Source organism: Perna viridis, chromosome 5 (genome assembly GCF_037379345.1).
Source record: "Perna viridis isolate PV_CMFRI_1.1 ecotype Kerala chromosome 5, ASM3737934v1, whole genome shotgun sequence".
Taxonomy (NCBI): Eukaryota; Metazoa; Mollusca; class Bivalvia; order Mytilida; family Mytilidae; genus Perna; species Perna viridis.
The window spans coordinates 12140704-12165365 of record NC_142449.1 but is presented as its reverse complement, the minus strand read 5'-3'; the positions used below and the strand labels follow the sequence as shown (position 1 = coordinate 12165365).

The following is a 24662-nucleotide window of genomic DNA, read 5'->3' as shown; positions in this document are numbered from 1 at the left end:
TGTGTGTCAATTATATGATAAGAAAGAAAAACATTAAAAAAAACAATACCCTAATAATACTGAAAAATGTAGTACAATACTGTAAAGCACAATGCAGAAAACTTACTGAAACATACAGTACTTAAAATGTACTGTTTAACACAGTACTGAAAATGCGTTGTAAAAGACAGTACTGAAAACATACTGTAAACTTCAGTGAAGAAACAGTACTGTGAAATTCAGTAATGGAACAGTACTTTAAAATTCAGTAATGAAACAGTACTATAAATGACAGTAACGTTACATTACTGTAAATAACAGTACTGTAACATTACTGTAAAAGACAGTACTGTAACATTACTGTAAAAGACAGTACTGTAACGTCACTGTAAAAGTCAGTACTGTTTCAGTAGTCATTACAACAGTACAGTTTCAGCACAAAATAGAAATGTGTTAAGTTTAACGTTGGTAAATTATTGGTAGTGAAAGACTTTCACTTACTAGTATAGGTACAATATACTCACTATTGTAAAAGAACTAAACAATGCTTATTTTACATTGCATTATTATTTACTTGGATAAATATTAATTGTACATGCACAATACAATACAGAGATGTCATAATTAGTGTTTAGTCAAAATTTTCGTACTCTGAATCACTATCGCTATTTACACAGTTAAACTCAACAATTTTCTCATAATGATCGTCACCCTGTTCAATGCCGTCATTTGTTGGTTCATTACTGTACTCTTCTTCATCAGGGTATCTGAATAACAAGCATATTTTACACCTTAAAAAAAGTTAGTAGAAGAGCATAAAAAAAGAGTACTAATCAGAACCATTTCTTTGACGAAAATATGTGTGAATGTTAGCAGAAATATACAAATCAGTCAATTTTATGCACAGAGAGTAATACTGTAGTCACTATTTGGATGCTTTACACATACATGTATACCACACAGCTAGCCTAGTGAAATGGTTAGATACGATAGCGGCTCTCGATTATTGAAGTACGTAGATTTCAATGATCGAAATTGCGTTTATTTATGAGTCTTTTTTTACTTCATTCCTTACCTAGTCATACATTCCAAATTTTGCTTTAGTTCTCTGATCAGCTGTTTACAAGATAGTCGTTTTTCTACATCTTTGCTAAGACATTTTGCAAGTTCTGTGTACAACCAATCCGGACAATATTCTGGTTGGTCTGGTTTTCCATCAGAATATAAAACCTCTGGTAACTGGAATTGTGAAAGTTTAATGATTAACAGGATACCAAGAATAACTTCCTAAATTTGTTTTTCAGGAAGATATTAAGCAGGAAAGAGAGCGTAAAGAGAGAAAAAAAAACAAAAAAACAAAAAAATCTAAAACTAAGACGAAGAAATGAAAACAAATCTTTAAATTGATCGAATGCCTCTTTTTTTCTTATAAATATTTGTAATAGTATTAATAAATTATTGTACTGAATTAAAAAAGGCTCTGTTTCAGAAAAAAAAAATCAGACAGCTTTGTCATTATAATGTCTATAGTCATGATTAAATGCTCCACTGGGTACAGCTGACCACAGAGGTTGAATCCTTGACCAGTTGGGACAAATATCATGGACAAACCATTCAAGATAGATATACGCAGCTCTGAATTTTGATTCCAACTATATATTTGAAACAGGATAAGAATTTGACCACAATCAAAATGGCCTCTTTTTGGTCCCTTTATTCATAAATGGTTTTAGAAAAAAACAATCCCAGCTTTCCTTCGGAGATCAATTCACTTATGGTCAAGTTATTTTCCAAACATAATAAAAATGCTTGTTTCTGGTCCTTTTTTACGATCCATAACTCCTAAATGGGTTTAGTTACCCCTCAAAAATCAATTCCTTTTGTGGTATGGTACCGTGTGGTAAAGTTTCATAAATCCAGTAACTTATGGTCAAGTTATAGTCCGGATACCTTAAAATGCTTGTTTCTAGTCACTTTTGGTCCATAATTCATACAGGTTTCTAGTCACAACCTCCAAATCAATGCCAGCATTCCTTTTGTAACATGGCACCTTATGGGGGAATTTCCAAGATTATCAATTTATTGTATGGATATCAAGAAAATCTTTGTTTCTTAAATGGTTTATGTGACAACCCTCAAAACCGACCCCAGTCTTCTTTTTGCAGTATGGCATTCATAAAAATCCATATAAGTAATTATACCCAAGTTATTGTCTAAAAACAAAATTGTCCACAGACGACGACAACAGCATTATTACCATTATTTTTCTGACAGTCGTGTAATTATAATTGTTCAAGTCTGACCAACGATGAAACATGCAAGTAATGATTTATGGTTCCAAAGATATTAAATATTTTTATTGCTAAGGATGATGCACTAAAAGTTTCTAATATTCTAGCCGTAAGAAAATATCAATTGAATGCACTATCATTTCTTATATTTGATTTTGTTACTTTGTATGTATTATTTTAATTACTTTATGTTCTTTGCTGTGTATGTCTGTTTTTCTTGTCTGGTCTTTGTCCGTGGATTACATTCTTTTGATTACCGCTATAATCTTGGTTCCCTTGATTATTCTTATATAACTTAGATTTTGTCCACAGATTGGTATAAGTTAACTTTCACCTCAAATATATTTCAATAGAAGGCTTCATAAGAAAAATCATCGTCCATTTCACAAATCTAAATTAGTTACGTCTAACCATGCATGATTCTTAGGCGGACAGATATTTCAGTATACTAAATTAGCTTGTTTGGCAATCACAACTCTTACCACTGAAGACATTCAATATATATGGCAGTAGAAATCATTTAATGATATATTTACTTTATCACATGAAACATTTGGGAAAGGAGCTGCTTCAGTTTCACACGCTACTGGGTTTCTCTGGTGGAGGGACAGTGTAGTGTAAAACTCCAGAATTGTCATGGCTAATGAATAGACATCTGAGGCAAATGAAAAATGTCTATGCTGTATAACCTCTACAGGGCACCTACAGAATAAGGTGAATTATACACGCCAATATGTTTAAAACGAAATGTGAAGTTCATGGAAAACGTGTTTTTTTGGGTATCAGTACACATTTACAACATGATAGATTTTTAGTCGGAATTTAAACCTTTTGTACATTTAAAAGTAGAAATGTATTGAAAAAAGTTTTTTAACTTGATACATGTACAAAACATAATTAAGATTTTACCATTGTTCTGAATTCGACACGAAATATTAAATAGAAAGGGTCGTGCTAAAGTGGTGAACTTACCATCTCATACAGTCTGTACTGTAATGATCTGCCACAATATAGTCATCACAATGACAGGAAGGATTGAACCATATCAGTTTACCAAGTCTTGCCAAGACAACCTGTGAATGAGAACTACCACATCATATAATGAATTGTGGAGGGTTCATCTATCGGATGACACAACGCTTTCGTCGAACTCAAGGTTCAAAATCACGAAAATGAAATATGGATATCTCGCTATAGTGAGTGGAAGTATTTACACGAACCGATGATTGAGTTAAATAAGGATAGCAAACCTCCTATAGACAAAAAAAAAATAAATATTAACACTGACATCCTCTATGTGCTTAAACACTTAATGTCCCCTTGTATGCACTTGGACTATGCTACTAGTAAAATTAAAGACTATTTTCTTCATACTTGGATATTAGAGATCATATATACCTTTCCAATATTTTCTGTGACATAAAGGTCTGAACAACGCATAGATCCCAAAATCCAGGAGCGGTTGTTCATTTCTTCCACGAACTCTGCCATTTTGAGAATCACTTCTAGATACCTTTGTTTAGCAGACTCTTCAAATGGGTCTCCGAACTGTCGTGAATTCGCCAAATCCGCTACACTTACATTGCAATTGATCTCGTACTCCTTTCAATACACACATATTTATCCAACATTCATAAAATCTGGTATAGTTTGAGAATAAAAAAAGTTTATATTTTATTCAGCGTAAATTGCTTGCATTAGATTGAAGTGGTTATTCGGAATTTGGTACCTGTCGCGTCGGTTTCATACAAGTTTAAGATACCTTTTCTATAAGTACATTTGTACTAGAACAATGCCCTTTATTGTTTTCCTAATTCATCTAAAACGGTCAAGATCAATTGATATATAACTTTCAGTCGAAAATTATCATCCCATGTTTGCAAAAGTCCCGGGACAGTGAGAGAGTTCTCAATTGTTTAAGCATGCAAGTGTGTGTCTGTTGATCGTTTTCTTTCGGGATTGGTAAGGGCCTGAATTGATAATGAAAAGGTTTTTTGCAATGCAAATAAATACAAAAGCCTTTCAGTGTAACAAAATAAACGAATTTACTTACGAACATTCGATCAATGCCTTCTAAGGAACTCCCTTCTACATATGTTGGACTTGCTGGCATCATTAAAACTGTCTTCCTAGTGTCACCTTCCATGTGGTCACGGAGAGTTTGAAGTACACTATCTGTAATTGGCTCTCGAACTTGAATGGTACCAGTCTGGCGTATATATAAAAATCCCACACTGAGATAGTCTAAGATACCACATTGTCAATGATACTCTTCACTTCGTAATGATAGGAACTGGGTTTCTTGCATAAGACTAAAGCTAAAAGTACTGTGAGCAAGCTCACAAAGAGAATACCCCTCTTCAAATATGAAGTTAAATATATAACCCATCAGTTCAATTATTTCCCTTTGAAAATCCTCCGGCATTTGCTTACATGTAAGTCCTTCATGCAAATCTACATACCGTTCTTACTATAAAATTTCATGAAATTCTCTGGAGTGATTAAGGAGGAGTTGGGCTTACGAGGTTTCAACTTGTAAAACCCTTAGGTTGGATATCTTCCTTTGGGGTCCTCCAACAGCAACTATATTGCTTCATGCACATCTACATGAGATGCCAAACCTTCCTATAAAATGTCATCAAAACTCCTTGAGCGGTTTTGAAGAAGCTGCGCTGACGAGGTTTTAATATGTAAAGCTCTTTTATTAAGTTGGATTATATCCCATAGATATCTCCGCCCTCATACAATGTACATAAACACGATGCCCAGCCTTAATTTCTATAAAATTTCATAAAAATCCCTAAACCGGTTTTGAAGGAGCTGCGCTGACGAAGTTTTAGGATGTATAGTCCTTATATTAAGTTAGATTATATCCCTTTAGACTCCTCCGACAGTATCTATAATATTGCTTAATGCATATCGACACACGATGCCTAACCTTCCAATAAAATGTCACCAAAATTCCTTTTGCTGTTTTGAAGGAGCTGTGCTGACGAGGTTTTAACATGTAAAAAAACTGAATTTGGAACATCTCCCTTTGGAGTCCTCCGACAGAATTTATTTAGCTTCATGTATATCTAAATACGATACCCAAACTTCCTATAAAATGCCATCAATATTCCTTTAGAGGTTTTGAAGAAGCTGTGCTGATGAGGTTTTAAAAACCCTTAAATTGTACTTTCTCCTTTCAGAGTCCTCAGACAGTAACTAAATACCTTCATGCAATCTACATAAACACGACCCAGCCTTTCTATAAAATTAATCAAAATGCCTTGAGAGGTTTAGGAGTAGCTACGCTGACGAGAAATGTGGACGGACGGACGGACGGACAGACAGACAGACGGGTTAATTTCTATTTACCCCTGAAGATTTGTTTGTGGGTGTATAAAAATCTTTTTAAAATTATGCTTTCGCCATATTGGAATTGGAAATGGTAATTTAGATCAATATATATTTATAATAAATTCCATGATATGTCTTCTTGACCAAAATTTATTAAGTTTGGGGCAATGGGAGGGCGATTTTTTTTTCTCAAAGATTAACAAAATAAAGGTAAGACCCGTGTTTAGTCAATGACTATTCAACAGCTAATTCAAAGATGTATTGAATACATACCCTTTTCTCGACCGTAGGTCTGTCAGCTGCGGTTAATTCTGTGATTGGTACCTTTTCAGCAGAAGTATGAACTCTCTGAGACACGAGCAAGTTTTGGTACGAGACATACATTGAGTCTGTATAGCAAAATATCATACACTATGAAATCATGGATAGATTTTCAAAGATATAAAAATAATAGGTACATCTTTGTAGTAAAAGTTTTTAAAGCCTTAAAATAATTTGCATGGTGTTCGATCGTACTTGAAGACTTTATAATTTAACTGATAATTGTTCTAAAGATATATAAGTTAGCCAATGAGGACTTTTGCATTATTATGAGAATTTTATAATTTTCTATATATGGGAGGTGGCTAGTTTTAGTTTACCTGCATCACCAAGACTTTTTATTTTCATCTGTAAAAATACATCCGGAATTCCCTATATAAAAAATGATAATCAAGTCTTTCTTGCTTTCTTGTTTTCATGGTATATTTTGGTAAGTTCTTGTAAAAACGAGTTCAAATCATGTAATAATCTGCTGATCTAGCATTTCATGTAAAATTATATGTGTAGAGTTTGTTAAAACTGCATAAAAAATTGATCGCACTTCTGCAAAATAAATTTAACTAAGTATCGAACTGCTTAAAGTTGATAGAAATAACTTGACGTTCGATCGAACGAACATTCAACACAAATCAAACGAAATTTCTCGCGTATTGATCTTCCTGTCGAAAATTCAAATCAAAGCTAGCGGGTTTTAATAAGTATTAATAGTTACCTACCCTCTCTACAGAATGTTGTGCAACATCAAATTTAGGATACAGCTTGTCACTTTCTTCCAGGAAACGTAACCGCACTTTCTTGTCTGAAAAATAAGACAAATGTCAACGCTGTCAGTATAGAGTTCCGCTTATTTGTTATTAAGATGAAAAGTTCTTACATTGCATGGTTGGAACCAAAGAGAATTGTTGTGCTTTAGGAAACCTTGTCACGTTTAATAAAGAACGAGCACTAACATACTACATGTAGGTATAATGTAAAGATCAGGAAATTTAAAAAAAAACAAAAATTTATGTACTCCTAATCAAATGAAGAACTTGTGTTTGAAATATAAGCTTGAAAGTTTTGTTTTTACATGTACTACGAGAGATTGTTCTTTCAAAATTAAAATGAAATAGTACAAGTCAAAAAAAAAAAAAAAAAAAACTAGCACAATGAACTAGCGTACCTAAAATGAAAAAAGACCACTATCTAAACGTAAGTTTAAAATCTGAGGAAACTGTTAAGCATACCGATTTTTAATTATAAAGGACGACGTCGTGCACATTTTGTCAACAATTATAAGAATAATTATAATTAAAATTATTAAATAGTTGTGGAAAAGAACCATGCATATGAAATAGAAAATTTATTTTGCAAATTGTCAATATACATACTCTAATTCGTATCTAATGAAATGGCAATGACAGCAAAATAAAAATGCATGCATACAAATTACACCCAAAGCCCTTTTGAACATAGTAAGTTGAAACATAGCATGCTAGATACTAGTTAAATATACTATCGTGACAGCGTTAACTACGACGCACCTCATGTGCAGTTATCTGAAGAATAAAAGAGGGTAGATTATTCTGAATGTCCTAATATAGAGTTTTCCGTTCCGTTGTATTATATCTTAATAAATATTTTCAATGGCACACATTCTAAACTGTTATTTTAACTATGATTTTGCGTATACGTATATCATATGTACGTTGTATCCTACTCTATACTTATATACAATAGGAAGTTGAAAGACTAATTGACATAAGAGTTTACACCGAAGTCTTGTGCTTCTTACAACTGTAAATAATAATAAATAAATAAATTATAATAAGAAGAAAACACGTCATTTGCAGCATGTTTTGCCAATACACTAAAAACTTAAACAAGCAATCTCAAAACCTATCAGCCGAGTAAAGTCAAACAAATCCTAGAAAAAGTTTTTTTTTAAATTTCATTTCATATCTATTTTTTTGGTTTAAAGCTGTGTTATAAAAATGACTAATGAAAAGTTAAATCAATAAAAAATGAAGCTTAAGTTTCTTAGTTCTTTGATTTAACAGGTAACAGGTAATTACAAAAAGAGTTAAGTTCTTAAATCTGAAAATTACCATTTTTACTGCCCTAATGGTTACATTCAGTTTTTCTACCTTGATTACAGTAAATTAATGGCAAAAAGACTACGAACTAAAAAATACAACAACAGTAAATAGAAGTGTACGACAAATAAAAAAAATAAATGAATTATCAGCACACAAGCGAAGCCACGCAGTTTGACATCCCGATTGTTTGTTTTATAAAAAATGCTTAAGGATGTTCCCTGTTCAGTACAAGAATAATAGGGATTTCAAAGGGTTGTGAATTTCTTTCAAATCTTTCCTGCTAGAATATGAGAAGCCAAAATAAAAAACAAAGAAAACGAGGAGTCAATGGGCTCATTTTTGAGTTACAAGCGATTTAAATTTTGCGGGAAAAGGATTTCTCTTGAATTTCCATATGTTAAATATTTTCGTAGTTTTATCTATTAAAAACCCCGAAGAAATAACATTGATTTCATAAAAACTTCCAAAATGACATTTTTAAGTTTGTTTGTGCATTATGAAGAGAAAAGTGGGAGGGAGGCATTGGCAAAAATATTAATGCTATAACATGGATAAAACCAAAGGAGTCCGAAAATCTGACACAAATAGCTGCATTAATTATATTGATGATTGTGGTGAAAATTGCCCTTCTGTAAGTTTTGCACTGAAAAGGAAGTAGAAAAGAGGACGTTTGAATAAAAATAAGGCTGTAATTATCAGGCTTCGTGGAGATGATCTGAAGTACATATTTGTATTTTGTACGTATTATTGACACATATTTTATCAACTTAAATATTCGTCACATAATGGAAAAAATCAACTACTTCTGCAACTTTTATTTATATGAAAATTATGTGAATCGAGCATCACATGAACTTTTGAAATTGCGTTAAGTCTCAATTCACCTGAATGTCGCATGAAATCAGTCACAAATTTTATTTCCTAATTTTTGGTGAAAATCACATGAAATTCATCTGAAATTCATGAACAACTAGAAATCATTGAATTGGAAACCACGTCTGTGGGCCTGACGTGGCAATTATGCTATGTATACCATAAGGGCATATGCCACTATCGATGGTACGCGACACATCGTCTTAAGGTGATCTACCCACATGCCATATATCAAAAGTCACAGCCCGCACACGATTTGTCACCGAAAAAAAACAAGAATTTGAATTTGAGGTCAAAGTTTAAGGTCATAGGCTACTATCCATGTCACACCACACATCGTCCCCACGTGCCAAACATTAAAAGCCTACATTGAAAGACATAAAAATGTCAGCCCGGACACGAGTTTGTAACGGACGGATGGGGTGATCATTATAGGGCTCCCGCCACTTTTCGTGAGGCCCTAATAATTTTGTCCGTGTATCATAATTATCATATAAAACCTTAAACTGACTTTTATTGGCGGCATCAATGAGAAGTCTAAGTCTGTCTTTAATAGTTGCAATGTTGGGTCGTTCTGAAGACTTTCGATGATGTAGATCTCTGATCAGTCCATACACATCTTTAGGCATACATGACCATTGTTTTAGATACAAATCATGAAATATAACCTGAAACAAAGTGTATGCATATGATAAAAACCCGAAAATATATGTTAAACAAATATCAAAAGAGTTCACCGTATAAAGAACAATTTCATTTTAATTGGAGATGCAATCGTCGAATTTTGTTTTAAAAATTGGTTGCTGCTCCCAAATTGTGCCTTTTTAAATTTAACTTTTTACCTTATACCTGCCATGACTTTATTATTTTTTTTTCATTTTCATTAGTTTGAATCCTTAAATATTGCAGGACCTTAACATTACAATCCCCAATTATAGCCAGAACAAACCTTCATAAGGCATTCTTTTCAATTATATGGCTAGTATAAAAATCATCTGAAAGATACATTGTGTTCGTGTCCACAAGAGACACTGTAATCAGAATAAAAATCCGCTGCAAGGTATTCTCTTCAAGTATAGTCCGACTAAATCCGAAAAAGTATTCTCTTCGATAATAGTCAGAGTAAAAATCCGCTATAAGACCTTTTCTTCAATTATAGTCAGAATAAATCTGAAAAGGTATTCAGGTTGTCCATTATGACCAGAATAAACCCCACTACATTTTTAAAGATTAATTATAGCGAGAATTAAAAAAAACTCAAGATGTATTATAGCGAGAATAAAAAAAACCCCTCAAAATTTATTATAGCGAGAATAAAAATCCCTTACAAAATACTCAGCTTAATTATAGCTAAAGAATACTTACATATTGCAATATTTTCTAAACACTGGACGAAAAATCTCTAAAATAGGATATGTAAAATGAAAATAAGTAATTAAAATTCTACGAAAATTTCCTAGGAGGGACGAATACCCTCTGTGTAACAGACAGAAGAAAGGAAGGAAGGAAGGAAGGAAGGAAAGACGAACACCCCTTTTAATATATACCCCTAAAATCAGGACCTTAACATTAAAAATCCCCACAAGCAACTGTTTTGTCAATTATAATCAGACTAAAAAACCTAACAAAACAATCTTGTCAATATCAGTCAGAATACTTACATATTGCAATATTTTCTCTACACTGAATGTATACATTTCTGTATATGGTCTACATCCATGAGTAAAAAGCTCGTAAATCAGGTTCCCTAACATCCAGACATCAGACATTAGGCTGTATTTATCTTCTACAATACTCTCTGGGGCCGACCATAGTGTGGGTATCCCCTGACTATCAGTATCTGCAGCTAGAAATTTAGAAACCTGGATTACAGCAGTTGTGAATCCAGGAGGTCCAGAGGTTGAAAATCATTTTTATTGATTAAAATGCAGTTTTGTGTTGTGCCAAATGCGCATAAAAGTTAGCAAATAATATACTGAACCCTTCGTCCCTATTATAAACATCAGGATCCGCCCGGAGTATATCTTACCTATTTAGTACCTGACGTTCTTTAATATGTTCTGAGCTAGCATCAGTAACTGTGAGCGTTCTTTAATATGTTCTAAGCTAGCATCAGTAACTGTGAGCGTTCTTTAATATGTTCTGAGCTAGCATTAGTAACTGTGAGCGTTTTGTAAGTGGATATCTCATTTGTCTATGTGATTTCATGGAGAATTGGATGTATATAGAATGAATTTTATGGCGTGTTTGTTGTTTCAATTCATTTTTTTACCTTACATTAAAGGGGAATGGTTAAGGCTTTATAGTGCGTGTTTAACCCCGCCGCAGATTTCATGCTCCCGTCAGGAGATGTTGATCTTTAATATGTTTTCGTGTCGTTATTTGATTTTTTAGTTTGGTTTTGAAGAATTTTTATCCTTCATTTACCGTGGATTCTATTACTTTGTTGTCGGAGCCGAAACATGAGCATCGTACAAATGTCGGTACCCACAAAATCTCTAGCAAATTATTTTATTCACAATAGTTGACATTAAGAATGATTTCTGTAAATTAATGAGGATGTATGTTTACAAAATCAACATTTAAATGCGACAAAAAAATCATCTTGAACACTTACTTTTCATTTCCTGCTGTCCATTCTCAAAGATAAGCGCCAAGGAAAAGTCATGAAGCACTAATCTTGACCCTCTATCACATACCCTGAACGAGTGTGTAGTAATATCACGATGAACAACAGACTTCAACTGTAAATACTCAACGGCGTCGGTGGCCTCGAGCGCAATAGTGAGCAGGTCTTTCGTCGGTAACCATTTAGATGATTTACGTTTTGTCAAGAGAAATTCGTTAAGTGTCAAAGTTGAAACTTTCTCTGTAATGTAAAAGACAGGTTTTGGTGTAACTTGATAAGCAAAAAGCTGTAATATTGAACAATGAGTAGTCGTGTCCTGTAGATGGCGGAGCACTTCTAGACAGTGATGATGATCAGATTGACAATTTTTACCAGGCTCATTTTTACTTGCAAGGCAATGCAAAGATGGGACAAGACAATTGAGTGTAACACTCCTTCTGTTGGATACATTATACCCTTCTGAAGTCTTCCAAGTTGGAACCTCGTCGTTCAAACATTTGATAGGTCGCACTTGAATATCAGTATGCAGTATTTCTTGTTTGACATAGCTGTTAATTAGCTTTGCCACTTGAACTGACTCGCTGCAGTTCTTTCTAAAAACAGCCAGAATCCTGATAACTACCTCACGGTTGCTAACTAACAGTAATGGTTCCAGTAATTCCATAAGAGATAGTCTAGTCTCCTGAGATACATTTGTGTTAATGAAAATCGTGTCGAAGGCGTCTAGCAGTTGGCAAAGGAAACTCTCTGGATGAAGGTCAATAAAATTTTCTGTAACGACATGCATATTAATGTTTAATTTTAGAAATAAAAGTAAGTTTTTGGTACCTAATTATTAAGAAAGCAGAGTGTATATCAAAAAGCAAGGAACATTAATAATTTGACCAGAATTGAATAGCAGATATCGAAAAAGTCATACGACTTCCAAATAGAGAAATGAAGGAACTGAAAAAATCTGACTTAAAAGATATTTGTTTTTGTAAGAACATAAATATATATGATGACGAATAAAATATAGAATTTGTGTGGCAAATCTTACACTGAACTGAACCTTATTTCAATTTTGTTGAGGTAAGAAAATGCACTGTATTCAAATTACCATTGGCTAAAAGACGGCATAAGGCAGTTGTAACCAATCGAATCATTAGATCTTTGTAGAGGACTTCTCCTGATTTCCTTTTTGTTTTCCAACTATTAAGCAACGGTATGATTTCCATTAACTGTTCACTGCAGTCACATTCGTTGGACGTAATTATCTGTAGACGAAAATCACTGTCATTAAAGAGCTGTATCGCAAAGATTCCATTACCAGTCCTTTCTGTTAAACATTTAAGAGGATGTCCATATAAAAATCAGGCAGATCCTAATATGGGTGGAACAGGATAAATTTTATCCCACTGAATTTTTTGTTCCAATGTAATGTTTATGTCCTATGAATGTCCAATAGTATAAAAAAAAATTTAAATCAACAATAGATGGCACAGAAAACAATTTTACAGTTCCCTTCTATCTAATATATTTCTCTTCTTAAAAAAAAAACAAGAATGCATTTGCGATATGAAATAGATGAATTTGTCTTAAAACAAAATTTGTCATGTGCCACCCACTGTCTGGTTTTTGCGTGGACGTCCTATTAATATATAAATATCATGATTCGCCAAGATTCCCAATTGAAGTACTATATGTAAATTTTGCAAAATACATCGTCTACCAAACATAAGAATGAACAACTGTCGACAGTAGAAATAAAGACAGGAATTCAATTTCAAACAGTAAAAAAGCAGTTTACCACACTTATATGGAGGGTTAAAAAAAAGACACCACTATGACTATACGAATATAAAGGTCCATCCCATGCTTTATAATGAGTACAACTTCATGGGTCCATAAATCAGATCGAAAGTACAATAGCAAGATCTGACAAATAACTTTCACTTCATCTGGTACCCAGTTAGACAACAGAAATAATTTGTAACTAGATATTGAAATGACTTTGCTTACATAAGAATTTCGAAATTAGCGGGTCAGAAAAAATATTTTAAATCAATATAGGGTAACAGAGACAAAGATATCTTTTAAATAAAAAAAATCCTGTAAGAACCATCTCATCAAATGTAAACTATACATGTATATTCAAGCCTTAATTTTGCGAGATGGCTCTCCTTTTTTAAAATAAAACTGCACACGACATTTCAAAGCTACTGGCGGACAACTTACTCTATTCAGTACAGTGTAAATAAGAACATACTTCTGGCTGAATGTCATTTTATCAAACAATCGTTTCCGTTTTTCTATTTCAACTTCAGAACTATATTCAGAAAGATACAAGTCGCCGTATTTATTTAAGTTATGCACAAAATCCTTAACAACAGTTACGTGTGCATTTCGTCTTTTTCCTTTGAGATTACTCTGTAACTTTTCACAATTTTGACAGAATTCTTCCCTGTTTTTTCTCATAAATAATTCCGACAGCAAGTTAAGTACAGATAACAAGATGTTGGACGAGTGAGAACAATCGGTACGGAGCATGCAGAGGACATCCAGCAATAGCCATATTTCTAGTATCGTGAATATTTCTTTTCGTTGCATTTCCAGAGTCGCTTCCAGTATCGCAGATTCTATGATAGGCCTCAAAATATTGCTTGAAAGATGGAGCAGTTGAGACATACCATATATATTCCTCTCTTGTCTTAATTTTACGAGGATCGATGTTACAATATGTTTTTCTATTTCAGATCTTTCGACATTTTCTATGTCGTCATTATTATTGTATATTTCCACTAGTTGTTCCAAGTTATTGTAGCTGCTCATCAAAACACCTGAAGAAGAAATTACCACGATACAATCAAGAATTAATAAAAAGGGGCGTCCGATGCAGAAAGTTATAAAATAGGTTCCAGGCTATAATTTGCTCATTTTTGCAAAAAAAAATCCTACAAAAAAGGACCAATTCCCGGACTACACCTATTTCATACATGTATAGAGTTATCAAGGAACCAAGGTTCGAGCAGTAATAAAAAAATATATTTCAAGGATAAAGACTAGACAGGGAAATAAGCACACACAGCAAAGAACAGAAAATAGCCAAAATTAAACGTACAAAGAAACATAATTAAATCAATAACCTGGACTCCACTAAAAACTGAAAGCATTATGAGGTGCACCAATTAGGTACATTATGCAAGCTTCACCATCCCCCCCCCCGAGTTGCCCATGAAATGTCGCGTCCTGGGTAGATGGAAAAGGAAAGCAAAACTATAACAAGGTGAACAAATTGGTTATCATGGTGCAGATATATACACCATAACGACCCACGAGTTCATTGTGACGACCATAAAACTTCTGTAGAGATGAATTTAATCATGCATAAACATATAACCCTGTTCCAAAAGCCTGGCTGTAAGAATTCTAGCAAAGTACAAAAAGTCGGCATAGTTTCAAAAAGCTTTGGCATAACGTATGCAATATATAAAAAATTCATGCGCAGGTGCTGAAGAGATGTTGCCATATAGGAAAGGAAAGTTGACAATAAGGAATGGGAAGTCATCGTGTTTGTCATATAGCTAGTTTGGTCATGATTTTTCCTTTTCCATCAATTTCGTAGAGTCATGAGTAGGTCAAGATATAAGGCTGATTTCACAGTGTCTGTAGTGTTAAGTTCTTTGGACTAGATACTATTTATAAAATCCCCGAAACTATAAATGTTTCAAGACAAAATGTCATCTACATACCGAAGACTGAGACCAAAGGATCTAGAAATCAACAAAAACGAGAAAACAACAAAGGCGGAGCATAGAAGTTATACAGACTAAAATCATAGTATTTTATACCATCATAAGCAAGTTACAGCTTTAAATGCTAGTAGTATGTAAAGTATTATAAAATGATTCGGTTATTGTGTGTTTAGATGTTGAAATTCAGAACTGTTATTCACAGTATTGGTCTGCACTGTCTATTATTTACTATTACTAGTATATGCTTCGTTGATCATAGCGTATTATGACTGGTTTCTACACATCTCTATCACTTATACTTTGATGTACTTAACACACATCTGTTACACCTTAATTACTTATACAAACTTAGCTTATGAATTTTAAATATTTTAGGAAAAGGTGCATTCTGTTTTTTTTTATGATATGCTAAATTTTACTTGAAAACTTTATCACACTAGTGATTGTTTCCGTGTAAACTTACCAGTAGACGTGTTGAGTTCCGCCTTCACGAACACACCTCGATTGAATGTTTCCGAATATACATGCATTGTTTTGCTTAACATAAACGCATTTTCTGTAACAGCATTCTTGGTTCTTTCAAATTGTATTTCTGGCGACAACAACATTTCTGAAGGCACCCTAAAAATGTCCCTAGGCTGCCGGATAAAGTTTTCAACGGAGTTAATAGCAGTATTATTCAATGTGAATGAAGATCTAGATTTGTTGTTTTCCAAGCTAGATCTTCTTTCATTCTGGTAGGTTGAAATAGATAGAGAGCTTACTAAACTGGTCTGTGATCGGTGAAACTCTTTGGGTATCGTCAACAATCGTGGTGGCAGTGGTGGGTAGTTATTTGAACATTCTAACACCGCGTAAGGTAGCTCCTCTTCAGTTGGTTCATACGACTCTGCCATGATTAAGTTGCTTGTCTTTGCATAACAAGTATGTCTGATACGTTGTTAATACATGAGCAATCTAATTAAAATTAGACCTTTCAATTGTTCCAGTTAGTCACTGATTGTAAGATCTAACAACACTCCACTCTACTGTCTTTTCAGATGAACTTTTCAGAATCCTCGGTTATCTAACAACACTCTACTCTACTATCTGTTCAGATGACCTTTTCAGAATTTTCGGATTTTTCCCTACGAATATTGCTACAATGTAAACCATTTTTGTGATCATCTTTATATGATTGTTGTCTCTGTCTTTTACCGTTGGTCTTTATTTCGCCGTTCCTTTATTTTGTTGTTACCAGTTGCCAATGACTCTTTTGTCGAATGGTAAACCAATAGCTATCGCCCGGGTCTATGTCCGCTTTGCTTAAATAACAAAAAATATTTGTTTCTTTATGTCAGCTTGGACTAAACGAAATATACGAAACCCTTATATAGTCATTGTACATTTTATAGACAGACAACTCCATGAACTCTATCAAAAACCCTTTTTTTTTAACATTCCAATGAAAAATGTCAAATAGCCCCAGTGATGCAGGGATCAAATTCCTAAAAGAGAAGAATTATTTCAGTGTTAGACCTGTGGGGTTTTGACATTCATATTTCAAAATGTTTTCCCATTTTGCCTGATCCTTACCAAGATTTGTTCTCAAATCATTTGACTGGGTCCGTAATAATGTCCATGACGGTTTGTGGCACTTATTTTGGGTATATGTGTATAGTTTACATACATTTATGTTTTAAGAAAGAATCTTCCTATACATTAGTATATGATATATGACTGTTTTGTATGTACATGTAGTTGTTTAAACTAATAGCATATAATTACATTGCAAATGATATGACAATGCTGGCGTTTCAAATTTCAATTACCGTCTTTACTTCATGTGACGCTGACATACAACTGACCGTTGCTGACTCTCCTAAAATAAAAAAAAAACGCAATTTCTATTTGTATCATGTAAATATGCATGTTCATATTTCAAAGGTCCTATCATATGGATTAAAAGAGCAGAAAAACATGTCTGGTTTCGTGCCTGTACCAACATCAACATACTACATACTAAACCCTCTCCACACAGAATTCCAACAAGCCAAGTTTAAGTAATGCTTACTAAGGTAATATTTTGTTATTAGATTCATTCAGCACATAATATGACAATGGCGGATACAGAAATTCTATAAAGAGGGGATGGGCTGCTGACTAACTAAAGGAGTAGGGCCTCCAGTGATTTCCACTTTTTTCGATATAATCAAGCAAACTTTTCAAACAAAAAAGGGCACCCCAACCATTTTTTTTCAAACAAAGGGGCACCCCGCCATCGCCTTGAACCCACCTATAATGCGTACATTAAATATATTTTGTGCACAATTTAATTCGGTATTGACGTAGCACACTACCAGTATACGTGAGCAATGCACAAACTAAACAATAGTCATCAGGATACTTACCTGCATGTATGCCCACGCATACTGGTTTTCCGTTCTGAATGTTAAGGTACAAATTGTAATATAAATTGTATCATAACCCTAAATACATCTTTATTCGTGCAATTTCTCTTACTTTTTTATAATATCACAGAAAAAAATGAAAGGAAGCCTTCAAATTCCCATTTAATATACATGTACCTTCTGTATACACTGATAATTTGGGTTAAATTGTCAGTTCACCTACCGTTGTCATCCCGTCCTTTATTTTCTATGTCGGAACAAAAATTAGTTCCTGGTTTATGATATAGAACTCAGGTGATATTTTCGGGTGTACGATCAGACAGAAACCTCGACGAGAATAATAGAACTCGCGTTCTCGTTTAGTTGAGGCGGAAAAGTGAATCCTGTTGTTTATTGCCGTTTCTAATGACTTTAAAAGTTACTTTTAGACAAAAAAGTTATTATTTTCAATTTAAGTTAGGAATATTATTAGTAAACATTAAATTATCAACAAAAACAGTATCAAATAATACTAGGATAAACCCTCGATCCTTAATTGAAATGATTTTGAGTGGTGGTACCTTCAATCATAATTGGATCACGCTTTGTGTTTGATCACATAAAAATCAGGTAAAAATATACGAGTCCGTCAAACGTGTATCTACCAACATGCCAAATTTGGATTTTTTTTCTAGCTGTAATAATTACAGAATTTTTGGCTTGACATTGAAAATGTAGAAAGCGATGATTTGGTTCTCTCTCAGGTGTGTATTTTTTAATTGAATTAGACTGATTTACGCTATTTGTCTTTTTGAAGGCTTTTAAACACAACTATTCGGGGCATGGACCCCCTTTTTTTGGCCAAAATGTAAAAAAAATCTATTTATTTTTCCATATTTACAATTTTCTACAATATGTAGGCATATAACAAGTCTCAAAACTCCATAACCAGTCGATTACAATACCTTTTCTACTATCCACACGTTCCGCAAGTGAAAAGATTTTATTGTTTTACCTTGGGACCCAAAAAAGGGGGGGGTCCATGCCCAAAATACCCGTGCTTTTGATCGGAAATCGGTAAAATTTTTCTCCGATGTGATGTCATTTATATGCCCTATATTGGCCCTTAATTTTTGGAAATATAGATATTTCATTTTTTTAAAACGATTGTTTACTGTTTTGCAGGTTCTTCAAGATGTCGAGGAAGATATATCATTAGCAGATGCGTCGGCAACAATAGAACATTATATTTTTTGTTCTCTGTCTGGCAAAGAAAACCTGCAGAGATTTAAAGATTTGTATTTTATTATATGAAACCTAATAAAATTGACATTTGTATGTGTGCTTTTTTGTAGGCGTAATCTTTTCCCAAAGAGGCGGAGCTTACCCATGCAATATTGGTTTTAGTGTTTTGGTTATTTCATGGCTGTTTCCTCATTGCATTATATAGGCCCATGTGACCTTTCATGCAATATTATTTGGTTGCTTCAATTTAGAGCATACATTTTGGTACATGCTTGTCGTCTCTATGTTATTCCATGAAAAGATCAAAGGAAAAAAGAAGATTCATGTTACAAGTGATATTAACTCAAATACCATTTGAGTACACTTTCACTCTATATAGCTAGTTACTAGGAGTTTTATTCGCGAAAATCTGAAAATTTGATTAACTCTTGCTTTTGAGGTGTTGAACATGGCTTTTATTTAAAACGTTTCCGTTCGCATTTTTTTTCTCTCCGTCAAAATATGCAAATTACATACGTTCTTCTCTTAATTCCTTTCCTTTCAGTCCCGAATTTCTTATGTTTGTGTAACAATCACACTGTCTCTAATTAAAAGTAAACATGATCATAGTGGGAATTATATTAGTAACGATGTGATAATTAAATATTGAATTTATTTCGTTTTTTTAAACATTTTTTGTTCTAAACAGTTCTTGACTTCTTCACATATTTGATAAATGTGTTCCTTCTGTTGCTGTTCATCTAGGTATAAACTCATGTTGATCCAATCCGACATAAGCTGTTCTATCACACTTATCTGTACTTTCCCTGTAAAATAACAACTGCATTATATAGTAGTACTGTCTCAGTGACTGTTTTTATGACAATAATATACACATGTACAATGTATGTATATTTAGTTACAATAGTTAATAGTTACAGTCAATATATATGTGTATATGTGATGAATACATACATGTACAGGTATAGCTAAATATAAATGCTACCAAGATAATAGATACGAATATCCTATTACGGAACACAAGGAAAATACTAAATAAATGTAACATTAAGGAAATAGAGAAATTTACTACTTGTAAACCTGAAAAGAATACTTGTCAGTTGTTGCAGTGTACATGTGCTATGTTTAATATTTAAGAAGTACTAAGGAACTGGTAAAAATCATTTTCAATTGCTAATCATATTTGTTACATAATGAATAAATTAGAGGTACGCGTCGCATGCACCTGTTTCTATTACTATCCACTTACATTTGTACATGTACCCTGGGTATATGTGGATAATACAGCCAAATCAAAGATGGAAAGAAGTGACTGTGGTGTGTGGATGCACTTTAAGAAAATTCTACTTCAAAAATAAACTTTTAAATATTATATTTAGTTTAATAGCGAGCTGGCCCTTCTCAAATTAAACATGGTGTCAAATAACAAAACCTTGTGACGAATTTTAACTAGATTTCTGATTGTCATTTGCTCGGAATATAACATATATAGCGTCTTAGCATAAAAATTGCACAGAACCTATTCCAAAAATGACAAAATCATAACTTGTCATCTTGTGAGTATGTAAGAATCCTTCATTAGCAATCATCATATTCTACTTTAATCTTGAATGATTTTAAGATACGATTGCCGTACGACGATTGAAATCAAGAATGGAGCTATAGGACAGTAAATGTACATGTGCGTTCTATATTACAACCTTTGACCCTTTTTGTTTATTTAATAATGTACGTGTGTTGTGTCTTCAAGCAAAATTTTAAGTTTAAGGGGATCACTTCTATATGCGACTTCGGAGGAAAATATTTTTTTTACTTTCTAGAAAACTAGAAACACTTACCATAAAATTAAAACGCATGATCCAATTTTATACCACGAAATGTCATCAGGGCACCACAGTTTACCACCAATATATGAGTTTTTCACAACTTATTCATCCAAAGAAATCATCGTTTTACAAATCTGTCAAGCAAACGGCACGATTTACACTTGTCGTTTCCTGTTCACCATACACGTAGAAAGCACCTTTCACCAGACAAATATTATCAACACGTGAATGTCGTTCATATTCGATCATTTTCCGTATCAGAACCAACAACGGCCTATCGTAGCCATTTCCTCCCCGACGGACGAAAATCGCCATGAAATGGGAGATATTTAACTTGGGTAGGTTTCTGCCTGCGATATATAGATATACTGTCGATTTAATTATCAGTAGTATTCGATAAGTGCATCCTCAGGCTGGTTGTTTTAAAGTATAAGAGAAAGAGGCCATAACGATCGACAAACTTGAATATTTCTCCAAACAATGTAATCGTGTCTCAGTCAGCACAATGTTGCTTGTAGCAATTGTAATGAATTGGCTCTATCCCTACCAAAAATTCCCACTATGAAATATCTTACCATAATCATGCAAAAATTTGCTCCTCTGTGGTATTGTATTGTTATTTTTTTTTTATTTCATGAAAACCCATCCTTCAAGTAATGGCAAAGGCCCCGTGCAGGTCCGGGTGTCAAAAGAATATGCTTGCAGCAGCGCAAAGCTTGTCGTAAAAGGCGACTAAATAGTGCTCATAACCCTAGCCGGGGGCTAGGGCGCTCTGCCCACAGAGCAATTGGGTTATGTGCGCCCTAGATGGTGGAATGGGGTACCCCTGGCGTGTTACGTGCTGGGGTTGTCAGACTATAATACGGAAAACCTGACCGCAAACCATAGTGGCACACCGTGTTTGGAAAGATGCCACGTTCCTCGCACGTCCCGCTCCGCCACAGGAGGCTAAATTGCCCGACCCTGTCCATCCCTCCCTTTTTCTAGCGGCAATCAAAATTTGTCGACCCTATTATCCTTGTGTTCTATCCCTTTTTTCAATTCATCATCATCATTTCATGTTCATTGCCTGAATATAGATGAAATATTGCTGCACGGCATTAAATCCCAATAACCAATCAATCAATAGCAAGGCACTAAACTTTTTATTTTATTGTGGAGATTGGGTTTCATGCCTTAAGAGTATCTTGCTCTAGTCTGAAACGACTATGAGGAAATGCAACAAATGCACCAGGTATAATCTAATTACAAAACAGTAAATATTTTTAGAGATCACCAAAAGGTCTTCAACATGTGTAAACACACATTTAAGTAAGCTCTGGAAGGATCCGACAACAAGTGATAAAATCTGCGTTAACAGAACGGTGGTTCAAATTCTTCAAAATTTAACTAAAAAGTAATATAACGACTCAAAGATCCAATGATGAACAACATCTCCTGACAGTGGACATGCGCATAAATTCTACGGTGGACAAAAATGAGTTGAGAAAACAAATACACAATAATACATCCAATTCTCTCCATGAAATACCTCAACACATAACATATAGGCAAAATAAAATATCCAGCTACAGAACGCTCGCAGTTACCACTCAAAACATACGTACGAACCAAGAACAATATAGTTTTCTAATATTCACTTTTATTTTGTAAAACATTTAGTTGGACAGGGGTATTTTAGAATATATCTTGAAAATAATTTTCTTTGTTCTAAAAACTTAAGCTCCCCCGGTAATAAAATGTTTAAATGCATATATTTAGATGAAGCCGTTGTCCTATAATGAATAGCAAGACATTTTTAGAGAGATATCTTTTATGCTTCAGTTGATGAGGAACATTCAGCACCGTGCAAAATTTGAAGTCTGTTGTTTTATTTTGGAGGTGATTGGGATTAGTTGTTTGTGTCCGTGCGTTTCTTGGAAAATGCCCCAAGCAGTACAGCTATTGTGCCGCTATTTATGAATCATGTATATCCTTGTGACCATATCAAATTAAAAATATTAAGCATTCACTCAACATAGACATACAAAACCATTCATACCTGATTGTCGTTAATTTGACACGTATGAAAAAACAGAAGAGATAGGGGGGAATAAAAATTATCGTGGTAACAGAATACATGGATGAGCCAATCAAGACACCTAACGGTAGTTGTTCATATGGTTTACCTAAAATGTAGGTCAAGCATTATTGTACTTTCAAATGTTAAAATTTGATTCCGAATAATCAGCTAATAAACTTGTGACTTAAATATTTTCAGTGGTCCAGATAAAAAGTATTTCAGGGGTCAGATTATGTAAATTTGGACAGGTTATATATAGCTTTTCATAGAACATTTTTTCTATTCGAATCATAACTAGGACAAATACACATATAGTGCAATTCATCCTCAATATACGCATTTATTATAGATCCTCTCACTGCGAGGCAGAATCTCTTGCTTGTCAGTGTTATTTATTTTTCTCTTTCTTTTTCGACGTCACCATGGCGTTAAAGAGTTAGTACTTCGCGTTTTTTCCCCGACATTCTGGAGGCCGACAAAAGTGAAATATTAAATGAAATGAAATTTAAGTACAATGTAAGAATTGAAGTTCATGATTCAAATGAAAATACTTAACCACTTTGAATTTAAAATGAGCACTTTATCTGAGTTCATTTCGTTGTCCATTCTGTCTGACACGTACAGCAGCTCCACGAATCGGCAATCTTCTTGGTGAATCACTGGTTCCCGGTTGATAGGAATCTCTGTCTTTCGGTTGAAATGTATCACTTTTAATCGTAGTGTCACACATTTCAAGTGGGTACATTTTCACGATCGATCGCGAAGCAGTTCCATATCTTGTTTTGACGACGGCTGCTCTCTTTAGTCCATCGTTTCCGGTCACAAGAGCTTCGATTACTCCGATGGTCCATCCGCTTCTCGGATACTTGTCCTCGTGAATTTGTACGACGTCTCCCACTTGGATCTTCTCGTTGTATCCCGTTTGAGTGTGAAATTCGCGTAGCGAAGTGAGATATTCCGCTTTCCAACGAGACCAAAACTGGTCTATTTTGAATATCTGTCTTTCCACACGTTTTTGAATGTCACTCTTGTTTGCGTGTGTGTTCGTATCTCAAATATCCTCCCTCGGGTACGGTGTCACGGTAATCCGGGGTCCGTATAACAAGTGCGATGGCTTCAGCAGCTCTATGTCGTTGATATCGGCGGACACGTACGGTAACGGCCGATCGTTTAGAACTGCTTCGACTTCACTGACGTTCGTTTGATGTTCTTCGAGTGTGATGTACGATCTTCCAATTGTCTTACGAAGGCAGGTTTTAGTCAGTCCAATCATCCGCTCCAACCACCCGCCGTACCACGGCGCGCGTCTCGGTAAGAATTTCGAACTCGTACCACACGACGATAGTGCACCATTCAGTGTCATAGATTTCGTAAGTGTCTCTAAAGTTTCTGATGCAGCTAGGTACGTTGAGGCGTTATCCGATATCATAAGTTTCGGTAGTGACTTCTGGCTTGTAAATCTTCTAAACGCGCACAAGAACATCAGGAACTACTTCCAAATGCACTGTTTTTGTTGACGCGCTCGTGAATAAACAAATGTAAACTTTGCTGTCGTGTCCGGTAATGTCTCTGTAATGTCACTTCTGAATTTTAACTGATCTGTCCGGTATAGAGTCGTTACTTAGGACAATTGTTTTGACGGGCTATGCAACGTCGCATATTTTTTCTTTATTAACTGGTGTTCGAACCTCCACAGGGTGAGTTGGATTTATGTTTATGCTTATATTGTTTACTAGTGTTTATTTAGTGCTTGTCAATCGTCCCAGTTCATACCTTTCATATTTAATTGAGTTTTCATAAAAAAATATTGGCACCGAGTTCAAGGACAAATCAATTAACTGCGTTTACGAGTTGATTATCTTATCCTGATGTTCCCGTTAGGTTATAGGACATATTTAAATATGTTTTACACT

At 34.3% G+C, this 24662-nt stretch overlaps 2 protein-coding genes and 1 long non-coding RNA gene across 7 annotated transcripts in view; 1 reads left to right on the top strand and 2 right to left on the bottom strand.

Moving 5' to 3' along the window:
- Positions 1 to 511: 511 nt before the first annotated feature.
- LOC148616055 (uncharacterized) lies at positions 512 to 17973 on the bottom strand. 5 transcript variants are annotated; one of them, XM_088582695.1, is made up of 17 exons: positions 17861 to 17973; positions 17015 to 17108; positions 15711 to 16551; positions 13731 to 14332; positions 12613 to 12769; positions 11502 to 12284; positions 10546 to 10730; positions 9396 to 9552; positions 6650 to 6732; positions 6254 to 6305; positions 5886 to 6001; positions 4324 to 4479; positions 3669 to 3872; positions 3243 to 3343; positions 2807 to 2972; positions 1055 to 1218; positions 512 to 746 (listed from the first exon to the last, which is right to left on the bottom strand). In XM_088582695.1, the coding sequence occupies exons 3-17, from the start codon at positions 16141 to 16143 to the stop codon at positions 611 to 613; spliced, it is 3495 nt and encodes a 1164-aa protein (XP_088438821.1). In that variant the 5' UTR covers positions 16144 to 16551; positions 17015 to 17108; positions 17861 to 17973; the 3' UTR covers positions 512 to 610. The 5 variants fall into 5 exon arrangements, with proteins under 5 accessions (XP_088438821.1, XP_088438823.1, XP_088438822.1 ...); XM_088582697.1 differs by having other exon boundaries at positions 17059 to 17108; positions 17861 to 17915; XM_088582696.1 differs by having other exon boundaries at positions 17815 to 17897.
- Positions 17974 to 19496: 1523 nt separating this feature from the next.
- Positions 19497 to 21188, bottom strand: LOC148616054 (uncharacterized). The gene is made up of 2 exons (XR_015921898.1): positions 20700 to 21188; positions 19497 to 19667 (listed from the first exon to the last, which is right to left on the bottom strand). It is a non-coding gene; the product is annotated as an uncharacterized LOC148616054 (long non-coding RNA).
- A 3180-nt stretch (positions 21189 to 24368) lies between these two features.
- The window catches only part of LOC148616052 (protein CBFA2T1-like), a 77102-nt gene continuing 76808 nt past the window's right edge, over positions 24369 to 24662 (top strand). Inside the window, exon 1 of the mRNA XM_088582712.1 lies at positions 24369 to 24446. The gene's annotated coding sequence lies outside the window, so the exon portion shown is untranslated. The remainder of the gene's footprint in view (positions 24447 to 24662) is intronic.